The sequence below is a fragment of the Heloderma suspectum genome, chromosome 4, assembly GCF_057233095.1.
Source record: "Heloderma suspectum isolate Gila_16-S chromosome 4, 16-S_ref, whole genome shotgun sequence".
NCBI classification, from domain to species: Eukaryota; Metazoa; Chordata; class Lepidosauria; order Squamata; family Helodermatidae; genus Heloderma; species Heloderma suspectum.
Genome location: NC_139461.1, coordinates 27,731,009 through 27,751,000, shown reverse-complemented (window position 1 = coordinate 27,751,000; position 19,992 = coordinate 27,731,009). Strand labels below are relative to the sequence as shown.

At 44.9% G+C, this 19,992-nt stretch overlaps 1 protein-coding gene across 2 annotated transcripts in view; it reads right to left on the bottom strand.

Annotated features, from left to right (window-relative positions):
- The window catches only part of EXT1 (exostosin glycosyltransferase 1), a 291,828-nt gene that overhangs the window by 23,237 nt on the left and 248,599 nt on the right, over window positions 1-19,992 (bottom strand). For both annotated transcript variants that reach the window (XM_084848907.1, XM_084848908.1), the window contains exons 4-7: window positions 17,314-17,421; window positions 9,523-9,642; window positions 5,368-5,500; window positions 926-1,044 (exon numbers count right to left, since the gene is read on the bottom strand). In XM_084848907.1, the coding sequence (XP_084705033.1) occupies window positions 926-1,044; window positions 5,368-5,500; window positions 9,523-9,642; window positions 17,314-17,421 (480 nt within the window). The remainder of the gene's footprint in view (window positions 1-925; window positions 1,045-5,367; window positions 5,501-9,522; window positions 9,643-17,313; window positions 17,422-19,992) is intronic.

Below are 19,992 nucleotides of genomic sequence, written 5' to 3'. Positions count from 1 at the left end.
GATTCTGATTTTTCTTATTTTAAAGCATGGAGGGCTCCCAGCCTGATAATATATATGCCTGATGTGGTGGAAACAACAACAACAACAACAGATTATTCCATGACCAGATGTTAGACTAAGATGAAAGATTAGTCCTGTTGCAAGGATGCTACTGATTGCAATCCCCCAAGGAGCCCTCCTGCGTGTCCATTCCCCCACCCCCATTTCATACAGTTTGAACTGGATCGGTACTTAATGCATGGCACCTTCTAGTGAGGGTGGAGAAGCCGTAGCTTAGTAGTAGACCACATGCTTTGCATGGAGAAAGTCCCGCTTTCAGTCCCTGGCATCTCCAGTAAAGGATCTCAGATAATGGATGATAGCAAGGCTACCAATGACTACTAATCATGTTGGCTATATATGACCTCCAGTATCAGAGGCAGTACTTATTTATTGATTTACGAGTATTATAAACCACAGAGCATGCCTCTGTAAAGGAATTGCTGGGAACACGGGTGGGAGGGTGCTGTTGCACTCATGTCCTGCTTGGAGGCTTCCCATGGGCATCTGGTTGGCCACTTCGCTAACAGAATGTTGGACTGGATAGGCTTTTCTTCTGATCCAGCATGGCTCTTCTTATGTTTTTTATGGAAAGGCTCCAGCTGGAGACCCCAGAAAGGCACTGCCAGCCACAGCAGGCAACAATGGGCTTGATAGACCTTCAGTCCCTCTCAATATAAGGCAGCTTCATATGTTCATGTGTAATAAAGGCCATCTGCATCTCTTTACATTTTGGTGCATTTACTGACATCCTATATTAGAAAGATTGCCAATATTTACCAACATGAAATGAGAGGCATAAGTGAAAACTGGATTTTTATTCTTAGCAATTACGGAGACATGGCCCCACTGGGCAACTATCTGGGGGACGAGTGTAATTTCTCACCTGGGCACAGTACTGGGATTTGGCGACAGCAACCAGGAGTTTCAGCACGGGTTGAGACTGAGAAACTAAAGGAGTAACTGCATGGATAACGGCGGTGAATTTGGACGGGGGCTTGACACCTGGAAAGGAAAACCACCACCAACAAACTTAATAAAGGGAAACTAGTTGGCCTTTTTAAAAATATTTTTGGTCACCTTTCAGGGTATAATCCTCTCAAAGTGGTTTACATATTAAAAGCTCGATACAATAATAGAACCAAGAAAAAATCAATACACATAATAAATGCCAGTAAATAACAAACAACTAGCCAAGAGAATACTAAAATAACTGTGGCCTAAGAATCCATCAAAGTAAAACACAACTCTAGTGAAAGTCAAAGTCAACATGTGGGTCTTCAGAGGTTTCCTAAAGATAGGCAAAGATGGGGCCTGATAGACCCCAGATGATCATCCATTCCAGAGGCGTGGGGCCACTGCAGAAAAAGCCCTGTCCCTTATACCTGTCAGCCTAACAGCCTCCAGCAGCAGATGAGAGAGAAGGGCCTCTGCTGTTGACCTTACAGTGCAGACAGGCTAATATGGGCGATGGCCGTCCTTTAAGTAAATTGGACCTAAATAGTTTAAGCCTTCAAAGACCAAAACTGATGCTTTAAATTGGGCTCAGAAACAAACTGGCAACCCGTGCAACTTGTGTGTCACATGAGGCAACTGCTTTGCCCTCACCAATATCTGGGCAGCTGTATTCTGCACCATCTGAAGTTTCCAAACCATCTTCAAAGGCAGCCCCATAGAGAGCACATCATGGTAGTCTAGCATAGATGTTGCTAGAGTATGAATAACCGAGGCAAGGTCAGACCTGGCCTGTGCAGCAAGGAACTGCCAGCACCTAGAATAGAATTCTTTCTTGTTAACTCTTCTGCAGCATGTGGAGGTTTGAGCTATTTGCTCTGCTTCCTGTCTTGCACTTTATGACATGTTGGAGAGAGGCCTGATGGATGGCGTCAGGCACATGCTTTGCACACAGGAGTTTCCAGGTTCAAACTCCAGCTTGTCCACTTAAAAAGACTGGATAGCAGGCAATGGGAAAGCCATCCACTTGATCTCCTGGAAAGCCACTGTCAGTCAGTGTAGGCAATACTGGGCTAGAGGGACCAATAGTCTAACTTAGCAGAACAGTTGCTTCCCGTGTTTCAGTGGCCTTTTGGTCCTTTACAACTCTAGGGGTGTTCAGAAAAGCTCCTTTGCAATAGGGCAGGGCTCCCAATAGCATGGAGGCTCTATGCACATACAACTGTAGCAGGGCTGTGTGTGTGATGAACACTGAAAGGAGCTGATAGACTCCCTCCACGCATTGGCTGTATGCATGGAGGGGGCTCCTTTGAATTGCCCTTCTCTTAACCTGGGAACTATGAGCTCAGCATCTCAGCTCCAGTGCAAATCAAGTCCTTCATCTTAGGCTGAATTAATAGACTTACCAGGCTAGAAAGCCTCTCCTCTACCTGCACCCACAGCAAGGATGGGGAACCTCTGGCTGTTCCCCATCCAGCCTGGCAGCTTCTTTCTCAAGACTCCCCTCCTCTCCTGTTTTTTTTAAGGAAAAGCTGATTGGAGATAAGAGCTTTCCCCTGGCTGAGCCCTGAGAAAGTTCTCGGCAGAGAAAAGCTCGTATCTTCTGAATAGACGTGCACAGGCTTGGGACTTGGGATGCTATCTGAAAGTGCAGCTGAGTGATTCGGTCCTGCTTACATCTGAGTAGACATACAGCAGCTTGATATTTGGGATGCAGAAGCCTTGTCCTCCTTGCTTCTGAGTAGGCTTAAAATTGGTAATAACCACATTTAGGCCCCGGACATAGATGGAATGCCGCCCCTGAGACCTTGCATCAAGGGCAGGCATGGCTGGGCACCTGCCAAGGGCCCACACCCCAGCAGAGGCCCACTGACTTACAAGAGGCCCCTGGCCTTGCTCCTCCTCTTCACCGGTACAACCTACTTGTTCACCTGCCTCTTGCTTTGCCCAGACAATGGTGGTGGTGGGAAAGAGGAGTGGCAGATACCACTGCCTGCTTGCTCATTGGCTCTCTGCCTGTCAAGCAAGCAAGTGGGAGCAATGAGGAGAAAGAGGAGGTGGAGCAATAGCAGCTGGTGGGAATGGTGGTGAGAAGACTGACTCGCTGAGGGAGGGGGCCTGTTGAGTGTGCCTTGCCCAAGGGCCCTCAAAAACCGGGAACCAGCACTGCCTTTCCCAGACTGGAATTCAGCCCTCAGGCTGAAAAAAGTTCCCCACCCCTGACCTAGAGCTAAACACAAGGCCTGATATGCATAATTCTTTCCCTTTTAAAAAAAGGGAGAGGGGGGAAGAGCGCAAATCGACCTTGTGCATGTATGGGCCTCCGTGTGCAGCAGCCACCTTACGCTGTGTATGCATGGGTGATGGTGGGGTGTGCCCACCGCTCCACTGTACAAGGAGGAGTGCCAGTCCAGTTAAGACCTGAAACCGGGCCACTGTACATGCCATTGATTCTTTGACTCCTTGCTCCTCCCATTCCTTTACGGGCTCCTGAATTCCACTCCAACCCTATCCAAAAGGTGTTTTGTAGAGGGCACATAAGTTATTGGAAGCCGTTTCAGAGGTACAGCCCCCGTAACAACCCTGCAGTGAAATACTGCAGGCTCCAGAGGTGGACAAAAGTATATTATCAAAAGAATATTATCTGTAGAGACGTGTCAGCTGATGCTGCAAGAGGAAAATGTGAGCACATGCGCAGTCCATGGCTTTCCTCCTGCACAGCAGAGCAGCCATCCCCAGGTTTTATTCTGGTTGTATTGTTATACTGTGGTTCTGAGCTTTTATTTTTTATATTGTTTTATGTTGCGCCCTGTGGTTTTAATTTTTGTGAACCAACCCAGAGAGCTTTGGCTATTGGGCGGTATATAAATAAATAAATAAATAAATAAATAAATAAATCTTGGTGCCCACCAGATGCTGGGAATTGTAGTTCCACACATTTGGAAGACACCAGGCTGGGGAGGCTGCAGTAGACCACGCTTTTTTGTGGTCCACTTGGCTGAACTATAGAACTGAGTAGCAATACTGGTAATGCAATGGCCTAATGGAGATGGAAGACTGCCTCTCAGCAAATATGATTTAAAAACTGGAAGCCAGACTCATGAACAGGTGCTCCCTCTTCCCTCTCTCTTCTGGGCTGATTCCTCCACCCCAGCATTAACCACGGTTTTGTGATACACATGCATTCAGGAAGACTATAGTTTAAAAGGCATCAGATGTTATCATGACCATGTTTGCAACCAAACAAGCCACCACTTCAAACCTTGGTTTTAATCCCAGGTTTACAAGAAAAAATATAGTTTGCACTGATGTGTTTATAACTAGGAGAATTTGAGAGAGGAGGGATTAATATGTGAACTTCCTCTGCTTGAATAGGCTGGCCTTCAGGATAGGCCTGACTTGAACTGGGGCCTGTAGCCCACCTCCGGTATGCCCTCTGCCACCTGTTATCCCTCCCTGATTCCCTTTTTAAAGGGGGGGGGTTGGCCTGGGGGTGGGAGACCAGCAAGGAAGAGGGCAAATTGGCTAAATTGGACTTCCTGAGTGCCCCAAATAAATGCTTAAACACCCCCCTTGTAGTTTTGTTTTTAATGTTTGGATTGGAACACTCTAAAAGCCCAATTTGTTTCCAGGGCAAGCTAGCAAGGGCTAGCCCATGAGCGGGGGACCTCTTTCCACCCAAGGGCCAAATTCAATTCTGGAGAAGCTCTCAGGGTCTGCATTCCAGTAGTGGGTGGGGCCAAAGGCAAAAGGGGAGGGGCCAAAATACTAGCATATTATAGCCTAAGGGTGCAATCCTATGCATTTCTAGACCAAAAAAAGTCCTACCCTTCCAAACGTTCCCAAGCCAGCCATGCTTCTTTCTGTCTAAACATGCATAGGATTGTACTCTAAATCTCTTACTGCCAGTAACTATGCCTTAAGAGAGGCATTTCAACATTTCAGAATAGGGAAAATACTGCACAAAAGACAGGAAAGCAGACAATGATTGGTGGTTGGGAGAAAGGGGGCAGGGCCAGGGGAAGGAGGCAGGGCCAAGGGAAGGGGCCAGGGCACAGGGCCAGAAGGGGGCAGTGCCATCTGGAGCACCAGACTGGGACTTCAGGAGGGCCAGATCTGGCCCCAGGCCTGAGATTCCACACTCCTAGCAGGAGTAACAAAGCCATTAGCAGGAGTAACAAAGGTTAATCCTGAGAAGGGAAGGGGGACACTCATTCATGAGGTTGGCTCCTGATTTGCACGTGCTAGATTGTAGGACCAAAGCACGCTGCACAGTATTTTGTATCCCATTTGCACCGAGCCATTGACGCCACGCCATCCAGAAATCAGATTTAGCCCTCCAACTGGTGGGGCTGTCAACACAGCATCACTTACCTAGGTTAGCATAATAGTAAGGAAAATCTCCCAGATATGATGAATACTGTGGCAGTACAAATAACCCTCCAGGGTGCTTATTCCATATTAAGCTGTTGCGTGATATGTGCTTAAATATTCTGTCTTGAATAATCTGGAAAAGAAGAAATAAACATTTCCGAAGAAGGTCCTAATGGGAAACGAGAGAGGCCGCAGCGCCTGCTCCAGACAGCAGTCACCACACCTTTTATAAACGCCAGGAAGAGGCAGATTATTTAGCATTCCTATTTATTCTGTTCTCTTTTCTATTAAACAACCCAGATGATGCTGAACTTGTGCATATTCCTGTGGGTTAGAAGCCTCACATAATGGTATTCCAACTGCCTCATTAGCTGCTGCAGAGACTATGGCAACCTAGCAACTTATTAGATGGCTGCATTTCAAGTCAAAATATTTTTAGTTTGTAAAATGGGCATGTCAGCTGCGAGGCTGATTAATCCATTCTAGAATTTTGCCATCGATGTCCTGCATAAAATAATTAGTCCAGTGGTAGATTTAGATGGGATGGGTACTGTTTTTGAATCATGATGACTTTAACCTTCACCTCCCTTTCATTCTCCACCACCCCCAAATACACAAACAATATAGTGCCAGAAACACAAATTGCATGGAACAAAATGTAACGACAGCACAGCTACTGTATCTGTGGCCCAAGGAAAATCAATGGTGCAGCTACATTTACTATACTACTGTGATTTTATGCAAGCATGGAAGAAAGCATAGCATTTCATATTGGGCACAGAGTTCTGAAAATCTCAGCTTTCATTTTTTAAAGCAAGTTTCTAGCCCTCAAGGTCACCAAGATATGCTTGGAAGTGTGTGGGCAAGACTGGGTGAAATCTCATTAGCCAGATATTCAGTTGTCAGAAGTGGGTGTCTTCATTGGCCTGTCTAGATCCATACCCCTCCCTGCAAGTAGCAGAGGCAAAATAAATTTTACAAAATAGTAAAAACTGCAGAGTAAATTATGCAAATTTTCTTAATCTGAACAAGGTACTCATCACAGAATCTGGCTTTCTTTGCCATGGAATCCGAGTTCTTTTGGTCCAAAATTTTGGGTCTTTCGGTTCAGAGCATAAACAACACCAATAACAGGCAGGCTTACAAAAACATACACAGGTAAAAATTAATTAAAAATACACAATTCAGCCCAAATAAATATCTGAAAATACAATCATAACACATGCCACAGAAGGCAGTCTACCGGCACGGGTTCAGGCAGGCTTCCTTGGGAGCCAACTTCAAGGGCAGCCCCATGAACTATACATTAAAGTAATCTAGTTGGCGGGTTACTTGAAGATGAACCACTCTGGCCAGACTATCTGCATTCAGGAACGGGTGTAGGTGGCGAACCAGTGAAAGCTGGTACAGAGCACTCCTAGCCACAAAGGTCAACTGGGCCTCAAGTGACGAGACTGAATTGAGGAGTACCCCCAAGCTAAGTATGTGTTCTTTAAGGGGGAGTTCAACCCCATTTAGAACAGCCTGTATACTGAATTCCCTGACACAAATACTACTTACCCACAGGGCCTCCATCTTTTCAGGATTCAACCTCAGTTTATTGGCCCTCATCCAACCCATTACTGAATCCAGACCCTGGTCAGGACCTGCACAGTCTTGCCTGTCTCAGATAACATGGAGAAGTACAGCTGAGGGTCATCAGCATACTGCTGACACCTCAGTCCAAATTCCCTGATGACCTCACCCAGCAGCATCATATAGATGTTGATAAGTATGATGGATAAGATGGGCCCTTGTGGGACTCCATTGCACCATTGCCATGAGGTCAAGAAGAACCTGCCAGAGCCACTTTCTGAAACTGACCCTGCAGGCAACTGTGGAACCACTGTACCACCATGCCCCCTACACCCAACCCGAAGAGCCAGTCCAGCAAGACACCACGGTCAATGGTATCAACATCCACCAAGAAAAAAATCCATAGGGAGGGTAGCTCGGTGGTAGTGCAGATGCTTTGCATGCAGAAAATCCCAGGTAACCCCTGGCATCTCCAGGCAGAGCTAGGAAAAACTAGTAACTAACCCTGGAGCCCCACTGCCTGTTGGTGCAGACAATGCTGTATTAGATGGGCCATTGCTCTGACTTGGTGTAAGGCAAGTTCATATGTTCCACTGTCTATTTTTCCACCTACCCAGAAGAAATGCAAGCAGAAATGCTATGTTTAGCTGACTTTGTGACAGTGCAGAGAAGACAGTTCTCTAGTAATCACATCATTTATACTCAGTATTGTTTCACTGTTGAGATACAGGAGTACCTCCATCCAAGCTTCCTCACCATTCAGCCCAGCTTAATTTTGAAATAGGCTTCTGTGACGTTCCTACCCCAGGTTCCACCTTTTTCCCAGCCTCCTCCTCAGAAACTGAGAACCAAACCCCTCAGGAAATGCCTGCGTTCACTTTGGGACTGCTGTACCCACTGCCCCACAAGCTTATAACCTTTTACTCTCTCTGGGTTCCAGAGAACCTCAGTATGCTCAGTTGGTCCTCCCAACCCACTACAGGAGAAGTAACCAGGATATAGATATAATAAAGGTAGCGTAAACTCAATCAACACATGGGAATTTAGATTTTTAAAAATAAATAAATAAATTTTATTTAACACAAGGAGAGTTATATGTTATTATTATTCATTAATACTTAGTCCTAACTTCCCTACCTACTCTACCCCTTCTAAAAACCTATACAGAAACCCCACTAACTAGATGTTGCTTTCATGATCCCTAAGGCCCTATTTGAATGTCAGTGTATCCTTTATATAACCTTAGACTCCTCCCTCTCTCTCTCAGAGACACACACAGACACAGACACACACACACTCACTCACACAGGCCCCTCCCACCTTTCACTCACTCTCTGGCATACTATTAACCCATCTTACCTGGGTTAAATTTAACAATATAAAAACATATATAAAAACAATATAAAAACAAAACAGGCAGATGTTACAGCTTCCAATGACAATGTTTATATGGGCCTTCTGCTTCAGGACAAGCTGACCGTTCTTACTGATCCTGTTATTTTATGGGCCTGGGACCTGACCTAAGGGCTCTAGCAAATTTAACAGATGGCTATTCTAGACATGAAAACAACACTCAATTGTCTGTGAGGCTGGAACAGAGGAAAGACTTTGGAAGAAAGGATACTGGAAAGGATAAAAACGGAACCGATTTACAGCTCCTTTACTAACAATAAAAAGCACAGAGGAAAATGGCTGCACACGTGTTGCTAAATGTGGATTTTGCCTTTTAAAAAGCTAATGGCATTTTTAAAAAAAATCCCTGCAGAAAACAAGGTCTGAAAGGTACACTTCTGTTTTTAACATTAGTATGTAGCTTTGACAAGAACCCACTTTTAGTGGGGATACAAATATTTCAGAGTCAATTCTCATTCAAAAATGATCTATCTCCAATATGGAATGGACACATACATTCCTCAACATAGGAAAGTGGGGTGGATTAGATAAACATCACGTCTCATCTCGTTTCACTGCACTCTACAAAAATGCTTTTGAAAATGCGGCAACTGTGTTTCTCAGCAGCTTCCTGTTGGTTTTCTGTCATCTTCCTCTTTAATCTGAAATAGCTCCTAGCCTAGGTCCAGGGTTCCACCCCCAGGGACCAGTCAAAGGCCATCAAAACACCCTGGGGTGGAAAGTCTGCCTGAAAAGAGGGTGTATTTTTACAATACCACTTCTTCAAAAGCTATTTCTCCAGAAAGGTTCCTTAAATAACACATCTACCAAGAATGACAAGAATACTGATTTATCTGTCTTAAAGCCCCCAAGAATCTGCTAGTCTACATGAGGCAGCTTTCCCCTGCAAGCTGGATGGCTTCCCATTTGTCACTGTGTCATTTCTTCTTACACCAATCCTTGTAACAAAGAACATATTTCCTCAGGGAAGAGAAGTTATGGAGATGCTGAAGGTCTTTCCTCCGCCCCATTCCCCCCCCCCACACACACAGATACACACACACACTTGTGTGCACATCTCTTTCCAAGGGACCCATGGCATGCCCCTGAAACCAAGGTCAGACAAAGTCCAGGCAAGGAGAACATCAGTGCCTCAGCTCTGACTAATATCAGAGAATTGTTACTCACCTCTAGTGTAGTCAATACAATCTTCTCAACCGAAGAAAAATAAGCCTCCCACAAGAACTGTGTCTGCTGTCTAAGTGCTAGGATTTTATCCTGATGGATAGACCTGATTGTAGAAGGGATCTGTAATACAATGTTGAAACAAATCAGACAGTGTCGAAAACATTGCAACCTGAGAACATTAAGGCACTACTGGGGGCCTTTCCAGATGATCCGTTTATAGCACCATCAGTTTAGGTTTTATAGATCAGTGTATAGTGCATTTGGCTCTTGTTCTCAACGCACAATCCACACCATCAGAAAACAGCAGCAGTAATTGCAGTAATTGGAAATTGAATTATACAGGCTGTTGGTTAATGCTGCGTCTCTATCCCACTTCCTCCTGGACAGCCGGCACTTGCCACACTGACGGGAGAGTCTTTTCCGGGATCAGGTCATTTGCAATTTTATTCTACAGGAGGCACTTTCACAACACCTCTTTTGCCAAATTATCTATTTATTAATTTTATTGAAATGAATTAAATGCCTCATAAAATACATTTCTCTAGGCATGTTACAAATCAATGCTGAGGGGCAAAGCCACCTTGGGCAACTCTTTCAGTTCACTTTTAATATGGTTGTGCGAATTGGACCCCAGTAGCAGTAGTTGCATTCTCCCAACTGGTTTCTATTGCCCCCAATGTGGGTGTCCTGTGATCGTTCAAAGCCTGAGAGGTTCAACTCTTCTCCCAGTGTTTTCTCTCAGAAGCTGGAGTATTCAGAATTTGCATGACAACACCATTCACTGTGGCAGTGCCAATATTTTTAAGGCCACCAATGGAGTGGTGTGCGATCTAAGAGATGCACCTGGGTTCCCTTTGTAACATCGCAGAGAATGTTGGAACACAACTGTCTCTTGCCAGGACTGGTGGGAAGGCAGGATACAAATGCTTTAGAAAAAACAAGCTTTGGACCATGAAGCTTTGGGATGGCAGAAAAATCTTGAGTCGGGCCTAGAAGCATTTGCAGTTTAACTGCCCGCATAAGTTTATGTCTATATCTGCAGTGTGGTTAAAAAATTTTTTGACTCTTAATAGAGAACAGGAACACCACATCCTCAAGGAGTGAATTCATGCTTAACTTACTTCTCCTTCTTGACCTACTGATGTGAAATTAATTTAATTTGGTTCTGCAGATAAATCTTTAGTGTTGTATCCATGTTTGTATCTGTAGCAGGTCTACATTATAATGGTGACAATGTAGATATGCAGATATCCCAAACATTTTATCCAAAGAGTGGGGTAAAAAAATCCACTTCAACGTAATTATGGTATTCAGCTCAAGAATATACATCAAAGTTCAGGCTTGGCTGTATTCACTTCATATCATGGTAGCTTCCCCAAAAGATGACGGATGCAATCCTATACCTTCTTACCTGGGAGAAAGCCCCACTTAGCTCAACAGGACTTACTTCTGAGTTGATATATATGGGATTGTGCTGTCAGTCTCTCTAATCTGGCTGGGAATGGTGTATGTGGTTATTTAGTATATTTTAGATTTTAGTTCAAAGCGAAAGGTATTTGACCTGACAGACATGGGCAAATACTATGTTCTTCATTTCCAGTTTGCCATAACTGCCTTGGGGCAGATGGTGGGACTAGATCATAGAGGCCAAAAACTAGATCAAGGGCTACTTGTGGGTCATGGACCAATTTCCAGTGAGCCACCTAGAGCTTGTTGGTTCTGGAATCCATGCTAAGAATGCTGGACCAGATAGACTTGATCTATACCCACCCAGATCAATATTCAGAGATACCCTTGTTATGTTCTTAAGCAAGGGTGCCTATTCAGGACCACTTAACAGAGATTAAGGGTGCCTAGGGTTCGACAAATCGGTCTATCTGGTTTTGCATTTTCATCCTATATCTGCATCAGTATGCAGATTTTTTTTAAAAAGCAAGCAGCAACATTCATACATATTTTCATGTACATTTCTCCTAGTATATGCATTTTTGTATGCAATTTTGCCTCATACATGCATTTTTGTGAGAATGTTATATGCTATTTTTGCTAATATACACATTTTGTGTGCACTTCCTCCTAACATACACCTTTTTGTATCCATTTTTTGACTGGAGAACAGCACTGTAAAAATTGGAGAAGCGTGAATACTGAAGGCTAACTGGGTTTCAGTTTGCATATTGATTTAGGAAGTGTGAACTAGGCTGATTTGGGAAGTGTGAATTTGCCTTAGGGCACAATCCTATCTAGATAGGCGGCCACCTCTGAACTCGGAGGCAACTGCCTATCCAAAGCAGGGCAGGAGAAGCACAGAGGGGATCGTTCCCTCCACGCTTCTCCTGCCCTGCTTTTTCTGCTAGACAGCCAATTGTGGCTGTCTAGCCACAGGAACATGGAGCGGGGAAGGAGGCTGCTATATGACACACTGGATGTGTCATACAGGCAGCTACAATCTCCCTGCCCTGGAACGCCCCCAGCCACACCCCTTTCTGGCCCCTCTGCGCTCCTCTTGCGAGCGCAGAGGACGGGACTGTTCCGCGCTGCCTCCAAGGCAGTGCAGAAGTGGCCAGAGGTCGGTTCTCTGGGAACCGACCTCGGAGCGTGGGCTCTGAAGTCGGTTCCTGGAAAACAGCAAATCCTATGGCTGTCTAGTGGCTAGTGGCCATAGGATTGCTCCCTTAAGTGTGTATTCTTGCTTTGTAAATAGAACACTCATTGGTGGACCACAGAGATTCTAGTTAAAAGAAAAGAAATAGTCCATGCAAGACTGAGGTCAGCACATCTGAAATAGATGACCTTCAGGTACCTTGCTGCTCTAAGGAGCACGTATATGCGAAAACACAGCAAACAGGCGAAAAATACATGCCAGATAGTTCTTCTTCTTCTTTATGTGTATCAAGGCCAATGTTAAGGGTAGGCACAGTCAGGCATCTGCTGAGGGCCCACACCCTGGCAGGGGCCCACTGACAAGAGCTCCCTGGACTTACTCCTCCTCTTCACCATGGCCACTTGCTTGTTGACCAGCCTTTGCTCTGGACCAAATAACGGTCATGGTGAGAAGGAGGAGCAATAGATGCTACTGCTGACTTAGTCCCTGGCTCTCTGCCTGTCAAGCAACCAGTAGCAATGATGAGAAAAAAGATGAGGAGCAATAGTAGCTGGTGACAATGGTGGTGAGAAGGTAGAATCACTGAGGAAGGGGGCCCATTGAGGGTGTCTTGCCCAAGGGTCCTCAAAATCCTGGAGCCAGCACTAATTTGGATAAGCTTTCTATCTAATATGGCAGGGGGTGTGGGGGGAGGATAAATTCTTCAGCATGACACCTATTTTCTCATTGGACTGCTGCATTCCTCCTAAGCCTTTCAATTTTTTTTTCCAGGTGAATTATGCACAAGGCACCTACTTATGTTTGCTTTTGATTCGTGCTATTTTTCATTTTCAAGTTAGATATTAGATTATACGCTGCAAATGCCTTTTCACTCATTCACACTCTCTCACGTGACACCCCCCACCCAATCCATTCCCAATAAAATATTCTTAATTAGAATACATCTGTTCTCTGCTTAGCCTTACAGCTTTCTGGTGGTGGTGGTGGGGGAACAGCTTGGTGGCAATGATCTCTTTATGCCAAGCCTGGAGTTTTAATACACACTGCATGAGGTTCAAGGAGAAGAAGCACAGTTTGAGGACTCAAGCTTTTCTAAAGGAGCTAGTTTTAGCAATAGGTAACTCTATAACCAAGAAATATTGGAGATTGTACCAAGGGCCCCAAGACAACTGACAGTGGAGACCTAAGACCTATTAGATCCTTTCCTGGAGGAAAAGGCTATCAATGGCTGCTAGGCTTGAGGGCTATGTGCTACCTCCAGTACAAGAGGTACTGAGCCTATGTACATCAGTTGCTGGGGAACATGGGTGGGAGGGTGCTGTTGCGCTCATGCCCTGCTTGGGTTCCTGGTCGACAGCTGGTTGGCCACTGTGTGAACAGAATGCTGGACTAGATGGACTTTTGGTCTGATCCAGCATGGCTCTTACATTCTTATCTTCTCTGTCAACAATGTGGCCAAGTAGAGTACAGCCAGATATGCCAACATCATGGTGGTTGCAGCTCCATTCACCTGTGATGCCAAGCCAACTCTGAACCACTGATGTAGATGGGCCATGGCTGAAAGTGTTTCATAGTGGACTCAGCTCTCTGTTTGTAAAAAGCAGACATACTTGATTAAAGGCAGCTGCTGGCATGATCACATCACTCTAGTGCTGAAGGAGTTGCACTGGCTACCAGTTGTTTTCCAGGCCAAATTCAAGGTGTTTGGTTTTGACCTTTTAAACCCTATATGGTTCCGGCCCAGCCTATCTCAAGGAGCGCCTCCAGCAACACCAGACAGGCCACTCAACAAGATCAGCCTCGGATGGCCTTCTCTCTGTCCCATCAGCCAGGACAGCTAGGCTGGTTAGGATGAGGGAGAGGGCCTTCTCTGTGGTGGCCTTCACTCTGTGGCACTCCCTCCCTAGGGAACTCTGCCATGCCCCCCCTTTAATGAGCTTCCGCCATGTCTTGAAAACGTGGTTGTTCAGGCAGGCATTTGGGGTGGGTTAGGGTATTTTTAGAAATATGCTATTTTAACGTGGAATTTTATTGTTTTAAACTGTTGTACTATTGTACATCTCCCAGAGTGGCCGGGTGATTGGCCAGATGGGCGATTAAGAAAATACATACATACATACATACATACATACCTGCTGCAGCAAATCTGCTTGTCTTATATGTATTTTAATAGCTTTTGTATTTGTAAACCATCTTAAGATCACTTATGTTTTATATTTATGTAAATAAATCACTTTGGAAACGTGCATTCTTAATGTTTACTTGCAAGTTGGAATCAGGCCTAGAAACTCCAGAATTCAAAACCCTACTCATTCTATGGATGAGCCTTGGCTGAGTCTCTGTGCAAAGGCGGTGGCTGCACTTGGACGTTATGCTAAGCTACAATTTAGCAAGATGTGAGTGAGCCTAGCCTCCTCTGCATGGAGAAAGGGAAGATGGGGGGGGGGATGGTGTCATCGGATGGGCTTCAGGGCAGGACCCCACCCCCTTGACATGATCCAGCTCAACAGCTTGGTTTATGGGACGCAATCTGGCACCCAGACCAAAATAGGTTCCCTACCCCTGCAATAAAGCATCTAATGCCAAGACTAACTGTGAAATCTATGCACATCTACTCAGACGTAAGTCCCAGTCTGTCCAATGGGACTAACTCACTAGTTTGTGAATTTAGGATTGCAGCCTAAATAAATAAATAAATAAATCAACACATTGAATTGTTCTTGCAGCCCTGTTGGAGGCAAGAATGTATACTGCAAAAATATCTTGCAAATATATATAGAATTTTTATGGACTTATGAATTTTTGATAGATTTTTGTAACATTTTAGTGTGTGCCTTTCTTACCTGGTTAGATATTTTTGCAGTATTAATTTTTATTTATTGCATTAAGCTATTTTTGCTCCAGCCTTTTCAGGCGGGACTTCTGATATATATACCTGCATGTGAAATGAAAAAGAGCCATCACATCCATCAGACAAAGCAAGATGCTCATATCTGCAAAGCCAGGGGAAAGCTTAAAATATTCTTCAAAGTATATTTTTGTGTGCTGGCTCACTTATAACAGATGGGGATGGAAATCAGAGCTCCCATTTTTGGCTATTTGTTATTAATCTTCTTAGCCAAGAAGTTAGCTGTGGGAAATGATGAATTGAAGCTGATACGCTAGAATTATTAGGAAGGGATGATGTTTTAATAGCAGTTCATTTGTGTAATAACAGGGAAGGTGGGAGGGAAAGACAAGGTGTAAAAACAAAGGCAGAAAGACCGGCTCAAGCTTTGTTGGAGCTGGAGTGGTGTGAGGCTGCTGAGAATGTGTAAATAAAAACATCCGAGCTCAAGTAAAACGGGAAATGAGAAACTGTAACACAACAAAAACATTTCCCAGAGCAGACATTTGGGCCCAATGCCAGCTCTTTAAAAACCACTGTTAATAATGGTATAGTAGTTGCTCTAGTAAGGAAGCAGCTGTGAAGAGAATCAATTCTGCATTACAGGAAAAGACAAAGATCAGAACATTAAGGTACCATGTTGTGGGTGGTGGGGGGAAGGAGGATTTGGAATTCTGCACAACTCCCCCCCCCCCTTTATCTTCTCCAGCTGGGAAACTCCAATTCTGCAAATGGCTGTGCAGATATTCAAAGAATTGCCAGATTTAAATATTTTGGGTGCATGGGTAGGGGTCAGCAGTACAGTACATGCCTTACATGCAGAAGGGCTCAATCCCTGACATCTCTTGTTTAAGGGGTCTCAGAAAACAGGGCTGGGAGAAAAATGTTTTCCTGAGACATTGGAGCTTTGCCTCCCTTGCATGTGGAAATGTTGGTTCATAAAAACAGTGGGTTGGATCTAGAGTTGAATCTCCATGAATGGAAGGACATCTTCTGTTGGCAGGAGAAACTGAGATCCAGTGGAGGCAGCCAGGTGGAGGATGGGGGTGGGGTGGTGATGTTTGCAAACTCCTCCTTCCTCCTGTAGTCCCAAGCAACAACACCCCACACATAGTTCTGGGGGATCTCCCACTCCTTCAGAGCAGATTTTGGGGACACATTGTGGGGGAGAGGGGGAATCTGTGAAAATCACCTCCCATACTTTCACCCATAGGAATATCCAGTTTGCGGAGTTCTGCTCTGTGCAGCTTTGGATTCAGCCCAGTATTTTATGTGAGCCCAGCCTGGTGGAATCCTGCCAGTTTTTCTGCTCCCAAGGAACTTTCATAGAAGCTGGCTTGAATTAGCCACAGCAGAGGCAATAGAGGTGCACGGAACTCTCCCCACATTCCCAGATCATTTATGAAGCCATTCCAATTATCCCAAAATAACCACATCCAACATCCTGTCTCTTGATGTGGCAGCCCTAGGATAAGTTAGATCAGCCTCCCCCAACCTGGTGCCCCCTCAGATGAGTTGGATCACAATGTCCACCATCTCCCAGCTGGGGATGATGGGAGTTGTAGTCCAACACATCTGGAGAGTGCAGGTTGTGGAAAGCTGAGCTAGAGGAAGGGGAAAAGGAGACCGGAAGTTGCTTAGGAATTAGATCTTTGCAAATTCCTGTACGAAATGACCTGATCTGTACCTCTTATACTAACATGTGGATTGGGACTCAGCTATCCACTGGATTTTGCACTTCTCCGGACCTCCTGATGCAGTTCTTGGAAGTTTAAAGGCATCAAAATGTGTGTGTGTGTGTGTAAACATATACATATACATGCACATTTAATATACATTTGGATATGATTTTAAAAAGGCTTTTTGTAGGTTAATGTGGAAATGGAGCAGAATTAAGGATAAATGCATGTGAAAGTGACATGGACTGAAGATTTGCCTGTCCCTAGCCTTAGGATGAGACCTTTCCAAACTATGAACATTTGGAAGTTGCAAGTAACTTTCCATTCCAAGCACTTTGCAACTCTGGAGCTCTTGAGCATGTCTATAAAAAGAAATCAGATGTGCCTACATTTTTAACCAAGACATTTGGAGGCTTGAGTGACCTTCATGTCAGAAAAGTGAATGATGCCTTATTAAATGAGTTAATATTCACAATGACACAGACAAATCCCTCCCGATAAAAATCTCTTTTATAGCCATGACCTTTTGGATACATCTTTCCTGGAAGTGTAGAAGAAGGCTGCTGTTGTCAACTGATCTGATGGAGGCCTCAGCCTCCCCCCCCACCTGCCCCGCTTACCTGTAATAACAATCTCTCATCCCCTATGACGGCAGCTTGATTCCAATCAATCACTTCAGAGAATGGCAACTCCCACCCATTGCTGAGCATCACAGGAACGCAGGCAGCCTGCATGGAAAATCATTAGAATCAGGGAAAAGAAACAACTGCAAGTTGCGCAATTGGTACTTCGAGGCCAGCGACATTGAAATTGCAGCCATATTTGGCAGAAACTGAACTTGGCAGAAATAATAAAGAAGAACACTGAGAAGTATTGCAGACGCATTAGGCCCATTATTCATTTGAAAGTCCTAGGTCCAATACTGGAAGGCTCATTATACACTCAGGCAGCAGAGGAAGACTCACCCTTGCTTATTCCCTCTAAAAGGTGGGTGAAGACCCCAAGAGGAATTCCATGGGTCACGGATTTTCATGGAAAAAGCAACCTGGCCTGTCAAGATTACAGCTGGCTTCCTCCAAGCTAGGGATGGCCGTCGTGGCGAAATCCGGCCATTTTTAGGCTGGCTGGATTTCCCTGGAGCCAGGGCTCGGCTTGCGTTTGCATAAATGCTAATTTAAGAGGACAACCCCCCCCCCCATCTGCAAGCTGGCCCGACTCCATCTGCATCGAGTCGGGCCAGCTTGCAGGTAAGGGAGCTGAAATCGGGGGGGGGGGGGAGTTGATGAAAGCTTTGCAAACTTCACCCCCAGGACAGATTCCTCTGACACCCCTACTTCATGCGCCCGTATCGTTTTAGTTAACAATGGCTCCAGAGCCCATTGCTCACAGCCACACTACCTGACGGGTCTGCAGCCTGGCACCCAAGCTCTTCAGAACACATCCTATATGTGGCAGAGTGGCTAGAGTTTTAGTTTTAGATCAAGGGGTCCCCTACTTAGCCACCAATGTGAGCCACCTCAGTGTTTCTCATCCTAACCCACCTTACAGGGCTATGGTGAAGATAAAAGGGGTGCAGCTATGTAAACCCCCCCTGAGCTCCTTACCGGAAGGATGAAATAAAAACACAACAAATAAATGAAATGACTTGGCCTGCCCATGCCTTGGTCTCTCACACGTCAAAACTCACTTCTACAGCCCCCGTCATGCATTATATGCAGGACGAGGGCTCCACGTGTGGCAAATGCAGAGGGCTGCAGTGCTGATCCTGCCCTCAACACTGCATGGCCCCCTACCACCACCAGTGTCCACATGTTGGTTGTGGGCAAGTGAGCAGAGCAGCTTCTTTGTGATTTGGAAGCTGAACTCAGACATCCATGCTCAATGCAAGGGTGTCAGGAGCAGAGGCTGGAGAGCCCTGTGATACCAGGGGCAGTCCCAGTCCCACAGCCCCTTCTACCTGTGGCGCCCTCCTCACACAAATCATGCACAAAGGGGGCCAATGCCAGTTCTGAAACAAAATCTATGTGCAACATCTAAAGTAAACTAAGATCGTCCTTCAGAGGGGTACGGTCATTCCAGAACTAAGGAATTTCAAAGACAGGTATTAGCTGGAGCAAAATTCCTGAAGTGCAATTTAGCAAGAGATTCAACTCTTATTTCCTGTGGTTTAAATAAGTACAATGTTTTTATCATCATCATCATCATGCCTCTGATGACATGGACAGTGCCCCCAAAAGTTTCTGCCAGAAAAAAAAAAAAGTTAAGCCTTTAAGGTGTCACAAGACTCTTTGTTGTTTTTGAGAACATTATGTAACCAGTTGATTCAAGACATCTCTCCATAAAAGAAATCCTGAGAACTAGCTACTTCGTTAATCGATAATAATCTTCCCTTAACTTGCAGTATATTGCTATTCATGCACTTTACATTTGCATGTATCTTCAGGTATGGAAGTAATTGGCCTGAACCTTCAAAATAAATGGTAAGAGAAGAGGCTGAGTGGGGCCCATTCAAGTAAGCTTGCACACTCATCAAAAGTACCAGCTTTCTCATTTTGGGTGTTTGGGGCAGGATTCCACCCTTAAAGATGGCCCACAGATGATTTTAAATAAAAATAATTGCAAATAAAATCAATCACTTAATCAATTAATTAATGGTTTCTGATCCGGCACCATGGCACAGAGATGAACAGGCAGGAGGCTATACCAGGAGAAAGAAAGAGGCTCCTGTGGCTAATTTTTCCACCATGCACGCTTTGCCATCAACAACAATTTCCAGCGTCTGCTGCATGTAATCCTGGTGGATCAAAGACAGGCCGAGCACAGGTGTTATAGGACCAAGAGATCATTGTCCAAACCTTGCCCTGTCTGCTGCAGAGATGCCCTTTATTTTAAACTTTTATTTTGCGTCATTCTAACCCTGGGCATGTGCCTTCCTGCAGATTGCCATCTGGAGGAAATCCAACCAAGCAAAATCATCACTTAAAACGTATTTAGTATGCAATGTGAAAACCCAGGCAGAATTTATAGGCAATTTTGTCTCAGCTGAATTAAAACAATAAGCCATATTATTTATTTCCTCCTAACTTCCTTGTTTGGATGAAGTCAGCATTTCTTTAAGGAATATATAGATTCCCCACTGCCCCTTTATTTGACAGCCCTGTTAGGCTAACTCAACCAAGTTTAGGTTCAGGGAAACCTACTCTGTGGAAGTAACACAGCAGTCCCATCTGTGCAGGAGCTCTCCGTGGTGAGCACCTCCTGCGAAATAGCTGCCAACTGCTCCTGAAGTATGAATGCTG